At 45.7% G+C, this 12,666-nt stretch overlaps 1 protein-coding gene across 3 annotated transcripts in view; it reads left to right on the forward strand.

The window, feature by feature from the left end:
* The window catches only part of IFT43 (intraflagellar transport 43), a 46,141-nt gene that overhangs the window by 15,003 nt on the left and 18,472 nt on the right, over window positions 1-12,666 (forward strand). For all 3 annotated transcript variants that reach the window (XM_074585314.1, XM_074585316.1, XM_074585315.1), the window contains one exon: window positions 1,544-1,611. In XM_074585314.1, the coding sequence (XP_074441415.1) occupies window positions 1,544-1,611 (68 nt within the window). The remainder of the gene's footprint in view (window positions 1-1,543; window positions 1,612-12,666) is intronic.

The raw sequence follows: 12,666 nt of genomic DNA on the forward strand, positions 1-12,666 counted from the left end.
AGATCAGAAAACTCCATTCACTTGGGCCCCTGAAGGCTTCACATTCTGTGACATGGTCATTCCAGTCGACTGAGCTCTGTCCCCTGCGGATGAGCCCATATAAGGAGGCTGTTTCCTGCGTTTCACGCTCCCTGCCTGTCCCTCTGCCCTCCTGCGCTCCCTTTGCTGAAGAAAGCTGGTATTTTGGGACTGCAGCTCCTGCCTCATTCCTGCTCCCTGTTTATTTTTGGAGGATGACTATTTTTGCTCCTATCAGGGAGCTATGCAGGGTCGTGCCCCCTCCCTGCAGCAGGCAGTGACTGCCCCTGGCAGCCTCTCTTCATTTCCCACACTCACAAACAATGCTTCTGCTTCAAGAAATAAACATGGGAGACCCCTACCATCAGGGGTTAGCTCAGCCCCTTCCTCGTCTGTGGCAAGAGGTAATTTGGCTTTCGCTCAGGGTTGACCCCACTACACATGCAAGGTCCCTTCTGTCAAGTCAAAAATCTTCAGGAGGTGCCCAGACCATTCCCTTTCTTAATAAAAGCTGTGGGAGCCACCTGTCCCCCCCACCATTGCTCCACCCTAGAGTCTTTTTGCAGTTACCGTTTTTCCCTGTTTTGGGACATCTTTTACCCAGTCATCCTTTCTCATGATGGTCCCTTCACAAGTCCCCATCTTCCTCACTGGGCACCGTCAATTGGGAGCTATATAAACTGACATCCATGCACTGGGTTCACTTTGCCCCTCTGCTTTCACCACTGCCTGTCATGCAAAATACTGAAGCCACTGCCGTAGAAGATGCTTCAGGCAGGGGGAACTGAGCCCAAAACTGCCAGAGGCTGCGGGCAGCTCCCACACGGTGGGAAATCATGGCTCTGCTCTTTGAAAATTCCCATTGTAAGCCCCAAGCTGAATTCCTGTTTTCTCTTGCCGTGCAGCAGTGCGCCACACAAGACAATGCAAGAAAATAGCAGGGAGGGTCTTCAAGCTCCAGATGAACTTCCCCTGTAGCATTTCAGTGGTGGGATTCATCTTGCCTAACTTCAGAAGTGTTTGGTATGGCTGCCTGTATCTGAACTTGGCATCTAACCTCCTATTCTAGGCAGTGGACAAAAGCAGACGCTTTTTAGGAACAATGCCTCATCTAAAACAAGCTGGCTTATACCTTAGGAAGCATATAACATGTGGTTCGTCCCACTGAAATGTGGGCAGCAGTAACAAACAAGTTCCCAATGAACCATATTTTGCCAGGAGAACATATCCTCTGTGGATCGGTCTGCTACTGTACTGTGTGCCCTGGACAAGTCAAAGGCACAAAGACCTGAAACTTGTCAAGATACCGATTAGAGTGATACATCTTTTGTTTACAGAGACACTTAAAAACCTGTCCTGCAATATTTGTCTTCCTTTTGTTTTATGAATAAACAGCATTTTAAACACTATCTCTCCATCTATTATTTGGTGAAGCGTTACATTAGTATGTATGGACCCGGTGTCTCAGTTGACTTGACTTTGCCTTGACTGGAGCTGGCTGTAACGTGTCTCTTCTCTATTAAAGGGTCCACCACCTAAACCTCCACGCCGGCAAGGAGGCTGGGCAGATGATCCTGTACTGGCAGCTACCAAGTGAGTCTTCACTTTTTTCCTTTTTAAGAGGGGCTTAGGCATGGATTAAGTGAACATCCCTGATTGGGCTTTGTTGTCACAGACATCGGAACAGTTTTTCTGGATCTTGTAGGTGGCCTGTGTATCCAATATCGTTGTAGCTCCTTCAAACCATTTGAAGTATTGCTCTTGCTTGGTTCTGCTGGCTAATGCTCTTTATAAATTGGCCTGGTGGGACTCAGAACTGCGTAGATGTCACTGTCTGCCAGAGGCAGTGTATTCCTTACCTGGTACAGTAACTGGAAGGAGTCAAGAAAGTAATAAGCATGTTAAATGCAGGAGCTGGGAGGGGGGATTTGACTGGTTGTGTCCTTTCCAGGAGAGTGACACATGACAGTGCCCCACTGACAAGAATGCAATGAACCATTCAGGATTTAGTGATCAGCCTTGACAGTAAAGGTGAAATTTGTCAATGTTTATGTGTGTATGGGGTTATGGTATAATGGAGATGGATGGAGATGGTCAGCAAGAAGAGATGGGAGGAAAAAAGTATACAAATTGTAGAGTGTAGGTTGAGAAGCCTGATGCTTATGAAGGACACCTAAGGGAAAGGAAATATCTGGACATGGTAATAGAATGGGTATGAAAACTAAAGGACGGTTCAGGAGGAGATGACTTGGTTTTAAGCTATTTGTTATTTTTCAAGCCGTAAAGTTATGCTGGTGTTATCATTCCTATTCACAGAGCTGAACAGCACAGTCATGGAGTGGTGTGAGATTGCTTGTATACATTAAGACATATAATAAGCGTGTATATGTCTGAACATATACTTTGGAGGCATTCTGATTTATGGAAAAGTTATGTATTTTCTTTCCTGGAACGCTTGAGAATGGGAGAGGACATCCAGAAACCTGTTATATAGTCAGTATTTCCTGGGAGGTGAGAAAGGTGGTCTGTATTCTGGGGCAGCCTTTCTGGAAAACAGTACTTTTCTGGGAAAATTATCACTCTGTTTGTCTCTGAGAATAAATTGGCTGAAAATCTGGAGACTGGAGTAAAGCAAAGGGATGAAGATCTCAGCCTGTGCTCCTTCTGTTCCTCTCCAGTTTAACTCTGATAATGGTATTATTTTTCACAGGCTGGGTGCAGCTAGAAGTTGCCATTGCAAAGATGCATCCACCTCAGGGTTATAAAAAAAATGCTACCAGTGATCCTGAATCTCTGTAGGACCAAGCAGAAGCTTTATGGAAACGTGATAGTAGAGAACAAGGGTGAATTGCATTGTTCAGGAAAAATAAATTCTGTAATTGTTGGCTAGGTGAAGGACTGGATTGGAGGCAATACAGTTATTCAGGGCTGTGCCTAACGTGCCCTGAAGGACAGTGTACAGGTTCCTAATGTAACAGCACTGTGCCATGTACTACTTCAGGATGTTTTTCATTGACATTAGCCTCATCAGATAGATTTGGAGCAGTAGCTATCAGTGGTGCTTCTCCAGCATCCCAATTGCATGGTTTACAGATATAGCAGGTGTCTGGAGTAAATGCTTCGATGAGGTTGAATGCAATTCTTTTAATTCCTGTTAAGAGTTTTTATTGAATAAATTTTATGAAGGGGAGGATTGTTCTGACTTTCTTTGGCCATATGAGGTACAAGGATTTTGTACAACTAGTTCCCCCGTCTTTTCTTTACTTCAGCCCTGTATTCTCCCCAAGCTGATTTCTCTCTTTCTCTCCCTTAAAAAAGTCTGAGGTGCTGGCCTGTAAGGCTGTCTTTGTGACATATCCCAGAGTAAAGCCTTCATGTGAAAAGTCTGAGTCATCGGCTGATGTCATACCAAGTTACTGTAGCTTTGTTGTTTCTGTTTTCTCAGGCTCTATCTCCCCACAGTTTTTCAACCATTTTGACTCGGTTTGGAAGCCCGTCAAGTTGACTTGCTCCAATTTCACTAGTGTAGATGTAGTTAGAATAACATGCTTCTATTGATATATTTGATGTAAGTATAAGCACTTTTATGCCAGTGTAACTGAACCTACACTTGGGAATTGTACTGCTTTATGTAATTTGCTTTTCAGAACTGACAGTGTAAAATCTGTGGTTTGTTTTTTTTTTTAACTTAGAAAGGAAGGATGAGCAGAATGGTTACAGTTAGATTTCCTGTGTTGTATAAATATATTCTCGGTCAGATGGGATACTGCAGCCAGTTGTGAAATGATCTTGTAGCTGTTTATGTGGTATTCTCTCCCCATTTGAAGTCTAAGCTTAAAGTTCTGTTTCTGACAGATTCAGCCAGTTGCAATGGCCACTTGTTGCTTTTCCTGCAGGGATACTTAAAACTCTTTCCTGCTGTATTTCTAGTTCAGAGTCTTATTGATGTGAAAGGATAACTTGAAATTGTTCTTCGTGTTTCCATTTGGCACACGTTGTAGTAGAATTTAATTTGCAACCTGTTTTTCTGTTTTTCTACCTTTGCTGCTCCTTCTTAGTCCCTTACCTGCCCAGCTCTTGTCATACCTAGGTAAACTTGCAAATATTCTCACCATCTTGCTGATTCTTTCCATCAGACTACTGCTCTCTCAGACTGTTGCAAGATAGAAAGAGGAGGAGGGCCCCTAAAGTTTTCCAACCTACAATTAGTTTTGAAATGAATTCTCACAGATGGTGTGCAAGTAAGATAAAGTATTTTATTATGAGTTCCCATAGTATTTACAAGTGTCAGATATTTAAATTCCCAAGAACTATCCAAATGCTGTCTCTTACTGATAGATTTTCAGAAGTCAAGCATGGGAAGATTACTTTGGACCCCTAGTACCTTTGTAGAACAGCTGTCATTGCTAAAAGTCTCATTTGTAAATCTGGACAATGACGAGGACTGCAGTTAAGTGTCTAAGCAACCCCTCAGGCTCGTTCTCTGCAATCAGCAAATAAATGGTGCAAAGTAGTGATGGAAGAACCTTTTTTCCTTACTGATGGGGCCCTCAGCACCTGAATCTGCTGTATTTATTTAAATTTATGCTCAGAGGGAAGAATCACTCTCTATGAGAAGAGGCAGTCCCATTGCTGCCCCAGCAATGTTCTAGCCCCAGTATTAGAGGACAGGGGACCAGCCAAGAACATAGGCAGCCTCTTGGGGCCTAGTACCCTGCTGAGATTACATAAATAATAGTAATTACAGCTGGTTTTGATATAGAAGCAGCTCTCTAACCACTGGATGGAGCCCAAGTGCCATTCTGAACACTGTGCTGATGTCCTTAATGACATCAGTGTTGACACTTGTGACAAGCAAAGCAAAGGTTTATTGTCAGGTTATCTCATGCATCAGAAAGAAGAAACACAAAGCGCCTGCCAATGGGAAAAGGAAAAGAGAATCCAGTTTTGCATACTGGTGAGGATTTAACAAAGGAGAGGTGCTTCTGGGATCCATTTAATTCCAGCTTCTGCTAATCTCATCTATCTGACTTCATCTATCGTAGAATTTCTTCCATTTTTTTTTCCCTATTAATATCTTTATTTCTTTGCTTCCCAGGACACTTCCAGTTTATTTGGATCCTTGATCCTTTTGGTCTTGCAATCAGCCCCTTAAAATTCATACAGTTCTGCAGGCAGCAGCTAGGCTTGTTGTGGAATAAACACAGCTCATTTCAGGTGGCCTCACAAGCAAATGCCAAGTGCTGCTTTCAGTAGGAAATCCCTTCCCGTGCCTTCCCGTGTACCTGCTTTCTTCTACAGGGATCGTGGCAGTTTAGCAACAGGTGCTCCAGCTACAACTGAAATTTCTCCTTTCTGACTGATAGGTCATACTGAGTTGGAATAATCAAGGCAGGCTTGTTTAGGAAAATGACCATGCTGAAGTATTTTGGAACAGAAGCGGTGGTACAGTGTCCAGGAAAGCATTTAGCAAGAAGGTGACTGTGAAGGGCTTGTAGGAAGGAAAGGGATGCAGTCAGGGTGACCTTTAGAGCAGGGTAACCCGGCCTCTGTGTAGATATCATTTAGGGCTCTGGAGGGTGGGCAATGGTGAGATTGCGCCCTGGAGCTGGAGGAAGGTTGTTTAAGAGATTAAGGGGTTTTATGATTCTAGGTCTCTAGAGGTAAGTTAAGTTAAAAACCTCCTGTTTCAAAAATATGGGCTTAAACTATCCTGTGTTGTATCTATATGAAATGACCCCTGAGAGTGCCTGGTTTATAGAACCTCTAGCCATCCCTGTCTTGCAAGTGGGAGTAGTAAAATGCTCATGAGTTTCTCTGCCTGACATGGTAGAGGGAAGCTTGTGTCATTGCTTCTGCCCTCTACTCCCAGTCCAGCAGCGTTGGACTCCCAGCCCAGCAGGCTGGGCTTCCCTGTGACACTGCCATGTTAGGAGCAGAGCCAGGCTCCTGGCTGTGGGGAAGGCAGCAGCTTCACTCTGTGTCTTGCAGCCATCTCTGGATGTCCTCAATGATGTGAAGACTATAGGCACAAAGGATCCAGGCTGCCAAGTGAGGGGGTACAACTTAGAAGGAGAAGAAAGAAAAGGAAGTCTGATTAAGTTTTGTCTTGAAGTGTCTGTTTTTGGGTTTGTCCCTGCATTGATCTGCAAGGGAATGAGGCAAGTAATGGCCCCTTGGGGACCTTCAGGACTTTCCTCTCAATGTCAGCCGTCATTTTCAATCACCTTCTCCCTCCCAGCCATTAATTTTGGCCCAGGATCATGGGGACTTGTCCATCTATCACTCCTAATTGACACTAAATGATCTGTCAGTTTATTGATGAACGGCAGGAGTGGAATTGTCACAATATATTTTACTTTCTAACAACTCCTCCTGACAATTTTACCTTGTCCATCTCACTCTCCTCACATAAATCTCCATTGGCCTCTCATTCCTTCTCTTGGGCTGATCTGGTGCCAGCCGCCTCCACACCATCGGCACGCATCAAGGACATCAAGATGGCGGTAAGCTGCAATGTGCAGGCCCAGGGTGGGTTTTTTTCCTCTCTCTCTCTCTCTTTCTCCCTCCCCCTCCTCCTCTACCTCTTTTTCTTTTTTCTTTTTCTTTTTTTTTTTTTTTTTTAATAGGCTGAATGATCCAAGAATGCTAACAGGCTCTTGTCCTCTTCTCCCTCCGTGTCATTGCTGGGGTGAGCTCTCCTTGGTGTTTCTGTTTAGACTCAGTAAAGATAACTGGCAGAAAAAGGAAAGTCCCTAAAAGACAGAAAAGTCACCTGAGAATCCCTCAGTACCATGACTGTGATGGTGGATTTTTTTCCATTTAATCCTGCTTAGTATGACTTGCAAGGGTTTTCTGCAAAAGGAAAATGCTAGACTTTTGCCTATTCCCGTGTCTTCACAGTGCCCAGAGGAGCCTGGAGAAAGATTGAGCTTTTTTTTTTTCCCCTTCTTTTCCTTTTTTATTTTAATTTTTTTTCTTTTTTTTCTTTTTTTCTTTTTTTTCTTTTTTCTTTTTTCTTTTTTCTTTTTTCTTTTTTCTTTTTTCCTTTTTCCTTTTTCCTTTTTCCTTTTTCCTTTTTTCCTTTTTTCCTTTTTTCCTTTTTTCCTTTTTTCCTTTTTTCCTTTTTTCCTTTTTTCCTTTTTTCCTTTTTTCCTTTTTTCCTTTTTTCCTTTTTTCCTTTTTTCCTTTTTTCCTTTTTTCCTTTTTTCCTTTTTTCCTTTTTTCCTTTTTTCCTTTTTTCCTTTTTTCCTTTTTTCCTTTTTTCCTTTTTTCCTTTTTTCCTTTTTTCCTTTTTTCCTTTTTTCCTTTTTTCCTTTTTTCCTTTTTTCCTTTTTTCCTTTTTCCTTTCTTTTTTTCTAGATTTCTGTTTGAGTTTTTTTTTGTTTGTTTTGTTTTGGTTTTATTTTTTTTTTTTACTCTGTTAGTGAAGTTTCCTTTGACTTCTTTTTCCTGAAAGACACTGTGGGCAATGGAAGAACTAGTAGGATTGTTGTCTCTTGCTCTCCTAGAAGATGAAGCCTGCATGACAAATAAGGAACAGGAGTGTGACATTTTTTGTAACAGTCCATGTAAGCTGCTGAGGTGGCAGCATGCGCTGGTTGAAGTCTCTCTGATTTTTTTGACTGAGGACAAAGCATCTTCCTTCCTGAGTTCTCTGCATCCCCAAGGAACTTACAGGCAAATTCAGGGGATACTATCATTGCTGTCCCAAATATGTCTAGTTTAAAAAAAGCTAAACCTTCTTGAAGAACACATGCAACTTGCAACCCTTTTGTGTCTGGCAGAGCCAAAGCTAAAAACTTGTCTAGCCTTTGTAGGTCACCCCTAAATTGGCTGTGAAGTATAGCTTAATGCAGTTTACCTGCAGAAAGACACCTAAGATGACCTGATCTACTTGCTTGGCCCTGTTTCTCCCTCCCCCAGTCCCCCTCCCCATATAACCCCTCTGCTATTCTCAAGTTCTTAATCCAAGTTCTTAAAATATCTTCTTTCAGAAGCTGTTGCTGTCAGATGACAGCACAAGGTGCCATTCGGTAATAAAGTAGTGTTTTTCATTTAAATGTTTTCAGTGAGGCCAATCACAAGTAAAAAGTCTGTGGCCTGGTGCTTCAAAATCATGAGTTTGTTCTCTGTTGTGGGAGGAAAAAAACCCAACCTTAGATACTTTTTCTTTGCATTCTAGTTCTGTCTCCTCTAGCAGTCAGTTCTTCCATGTAACCACGAGGATCAGAAGTGTGCTTTTCTCTTTAAATGGAAACTGAAATGCTCCTGTAACCTCAAGAGCCATTTGGTGTGAGAGTTGGTCCTGGCCATTACTGGAGTCTGAGGATGTGATCACTTGGATAGGAGCCCCTGTTCTCAGGGACGGAAGATGTGTGGTGGATACCTCTAGAAACTGCAGCGCTGTTTTCCCACACAGCAGGAATCTGTATTGAGTGTTGTTGTTTTTTCTGTTGCTCAGTGGGAGCTCTGAACGGCTCTGCCGGTCAGCTCTCTACCAGCGAGCGAGCGGGGGAACCCTGGGAACATCTGTTACAGGGACGATGCAGTGAGTAGGCTGAGGTTCAGTGACCCCCATGAACCCTCTCCGTCAGCTTGTTCTTTCGTGCCAGAGCTTTCCTCCTTTGTTGTTTCTGTTAAGCAAGCCCACGTATTAGGACATGAGGAGAAACAACACCACTTCTGCTAGAGATTGATTAGCACCTCACAAGCTCGTTTCAGCTGGAGGAGGTTAGCTGCAGGGTCTGTCAGATTGCATCCCACAGACTGCTCATCACTGCATCCTTCTTCCTCCAGTGCCGTGCCCTATGTGTTCAGCATGTGGTCCAGGTAGCCCAGTGAGACCATGAGGGACCAGAAAGTGGATGGTGGGACCATTACAGTTTAAAAAAATGTGTGTCTGCCCAAAACCCCCTTGTGGAGATATAGCCATGTGCCCCAGGGCCTGGAAGTGGAGAGCTCTGTGAGGTGACATCCTATGACAGAAAAAAAGGCTCATAGTAGTCCTTGCTCTGCTGGAATCAATGGCAAAACTTGCCTTGATTTTAGGAGATGTGAAGATTGAACTCCCCCAGATTTAATCAAGGCAAATCTGGCTTTTCCAGGCTGCCACAGTCCAGGGAGAGGGGGTGGAAACTTAAACAACTGATTAGAGCCCCAAGGAAGGTGCAATGGAATAGCTGAGAAGACACCTTGTGGTAGTGCTTTCCAGCACGGGCTGTGGTTCTAGTTTACATACAGCTTTGACGAGTGTTTTTCTCTCCCTGTGCCTCAGCAAACAAGCAGTGACCAAGACCCACACTTGGACAGCAGGGAGAACTGATCAGTTAGCACTTGTGCGTCATATTGGATGTGTAACTTAGTTGTGCCTTAGGCTATTGAACAAGCTGCAACTGGTAGCTCACCACCCACTCACTGTGGAGATGGGCACTAAAAAAAATACTTGAGCAAGAGAGTACAATGTCCTTTTTTATCTTCCCCCCCCCCGTCCCTCAGGCCTAGACCTGAATTACTGTCTGTGCCCTACAGGCAAAAGGCTTCTTGTTTCCCTGTGGGCTGAGCCAAGCCTTCGGTGTTGGGGTGGGTACGGTTTTGGATGGAAGTGCAGAGGCAGAACTGGCCAGTGAGTAGCTTCCTCCGCACGCAGCCCACCTCTGCTCTCCCTTTGATCGCCCTGCTCTCGCAAAACAAAAAGGATCTCTGAACATCAGGACGTTCCCTGTTTTTTCCATTTCATTCTTTTAGCAAGAGGGCAGCTTTTTTGCAGCTTTTTGGTTTCACGTGGTTGAGAGAAGTGGTTGAGACATGCCAGGAAATACGCTAACGCACGCAGGCAGATGAAATTCTACCCCCCGCTGCCAGGGCCATGTAAAATACCTAAAATACCCTTCCCTCTCGACCTGCGGTCGCGCCCGCCCTCCCGGGGACAGCCCGCAGCCCCCGTGGATTGCCTCCCAGTGCTCGCCTCCTTCCTCACCGGGCAGCGGACCGGCCCGGGGGGACCCGCAGCCTCGGCGGGCAGCCGGTGCCGGGCGCCACGCCGCCGGGGCCCGGCAGAGGGCGGCCGCGGCCCGGCAATGCCGCGGTGCCGGCGGGCGCCCACCCCCCCCCCCACCCCCGCTCCGGGGAGCGCGGCCGTTCCGGGGCCCGCAGCGCCGCTTCGGCGGCACCGACCCCCTCGGCGCCGGGGCGGAGCGGGGAGGGCGCTGTGCGGGGGGTCCGGGGAGAGCAAAGCTGCCCCGGCGGGGAGCTGCCCGCCCGGGCAGAGGGCAACCGGGCCGGGTGCGGGGGCTGCTCTGCTCCCCAACCTTCGCTCTTGCTCTGCCGCCGCCCCCGTCACGCCTGACCGGGCGTTCCTGTTCGTTTTAACAAGGCACCATAATTGCTTCCCTTTTCCTTAGCTGGCTGCGTTGCCCGCCCTCACGCCTCCCCGGGCGCACAGAAGAGAGCCTCGGATCTCGCACGCTGACCTCCTGGCAGCCGGCTGTGGCTCGGTGCAGGACGCAAGTGTGTCTTGAGCTCTCACGAGCTGTGGACATTAAAAGATTTCAAGGACATTTCCCCCCATTCATCCCAGTTATGTCCCCTGATAAAATAGGTTAACGGTGTCTAATTAACCACTGCACATCGTCATGCTGCATAAAGATAGCATCCTGGCTGTTCTCTGAGCCCTGCTACTTTATCTCCATTTAGATCTCCATGGTAGTCCATTAAATGAGAAAGAAACAGTTTAACAGAGATGATGTCTACATTAGAACTGCCTTTCACCCTTCAGCACAGAAGTTCCTGGCAGCTCCGAGGCAGCTCAGGTGTGCATTAGGGGGGTGTGTGTCGGGGAAGCCTCGGGTTTGAGGTTTAACCCCCTCTCATTAATGTGGAGAGAGGATTCCTGATGGCCAGAACCTAGCAAAGACAGCACTGAAGAGCGAGATCAGATCTTTATCCTCTGTCCTGGGACACACAGTCAGGGGAGAAACAGGTGTTCTGGATGAGGAGTTACAGAACGTGGGGTTACATGGGGTCTGTTGGGGTGTTCTGCTCAGTTTCTCAACTGTTCAACACCCTGAAATAGAGGAGGGGTCAGCAGCTGGCCAAAGCCAGATGGAATACTCTCGGATTTTGGATATGTTTGAGAGCACAAAGAGCCTTGCAGTGAAAGGGAATTTTAAATGGCGCTGTCCAGGTGATGGTGTTGGTCCATGTTCTTTGGCCCTCCAGATGCAATGGGCTTATCAGAAGAAACAACAGAACAGAGGTATTGCAGTCTCACAAGGCTGGGGGTGGCTGGTGTATAATACAGCAAACTGAACGCATTTCTGAGCACTGCGCCCAGGATTGTATTGTTTTGTTTGCCCTTACCTGAGTGAGCGTAGCTGTAGTTCACCCACAATTGCTCACTTTGTAGGCACTCGTTGTTGCCCTTCCTGTGCTGTACCTCCTGCTGGAGCAAACAAACCAGGGCAGTGCACTTCTTGTTGCTGAGAACATGAGAAGAGAAAGAAATCTGTCTATGCTGGCTTGAGTTTATGGTCTGGTTTCTTCCACGTCTACTTTCACTCACCACTAGAAATCTGTGAGCTTGTGGTGAATGAAGAGGATGCTGTTTACCCAGGCCTGTTATTCCTGAAGGATGAAATGCTGGTCTCAAAATGATGTAATTGGCATTGATAAGCTGAGCCAGTTCTTAGGATGGGGTACTCCACAATGCTTAAAGCAGCATGATAACTTCATGAAGAATGCATGCGGGGCTTTCTATAGCACCTGGAGAACAAGGGGACAGGCAGGTGACTGGTTCTGCAGGTATCGCCATGTGTACCTTAGCCCTCGGTTAAGCTTATGGAACGGACAAGGTTGGAGGTAGGGCACCTTCGTAGGATCTGTTAACTTTCCTCCCTTACTTCCTTGAAGTAGGGACACAGGGCACAGGGACCTTAGGACACAGAGCAAAGCTTGTCTTCTATCTCTGTGTCACTTTGTTAGTGCAAGTGTAATGCAATTGGGCCAAAAAAGAAAACCATTATTCAGGAACCAAACAAAAATATTTTGTGATTTATTTTTTTCCAACCTGAAACAAGGAACGTAAAAGTAATTTGGCATCAAACAAAATGAAAGGAAGCCTTCGGGTTCAAGGCTCCATTGAAAAAGGGAGGAAATAGTAGGCTGGTTAGTATCTTCTTTACCTAATAGCTCAGTCATTAAGGCCACAGGGAGTATAAAAACATGTAACTCCTTCCCATACTCCAGAAGTTTCGTGCTATACTTCCCGGATAGTTCTCTACCTGTGAGCTTATCAACTGGTTTGAACTGCCAGTTTCATCAAATAATGCTATTCCAAATCATATATTAATAACCTTACCTAGTGCAGGTGACTGGAAACAGGTGTCTCACCTAAACAGAACAACAATAATTTCTAGCTCCTGCTCTAGTGCCATTGGTATTTAAATGCTCTGTATAAACCACAGTACTGTCAGCATGAGAGACTGGCATCACCCACTGCCACCTTCAGACCCAGTGGCATTGGGACTAGGGTGTTCTCCTGAGGGGGAAAGGGGGGTGACAGTGGGGCTTTAGCTTGCCTTAGAGAGAGGAGGGAACTATCTTGTTTGACAGGAGAGTGTTCCAACATCTGGGCTCTGGGTCATATTC

Source organism: Larus michahellis, chromosome 4 (genome assembly GCF_964199755.1).
Source record: "Larus michahellis chromosome 4, bLarMic1.1, whole genome shotgun sequence".
Taxonomy (NCBI): Eukaryota; Metazoa; Chordata; class Aves; order Charadriiformes; family Laridae; genus Larus; species Larus michahellis.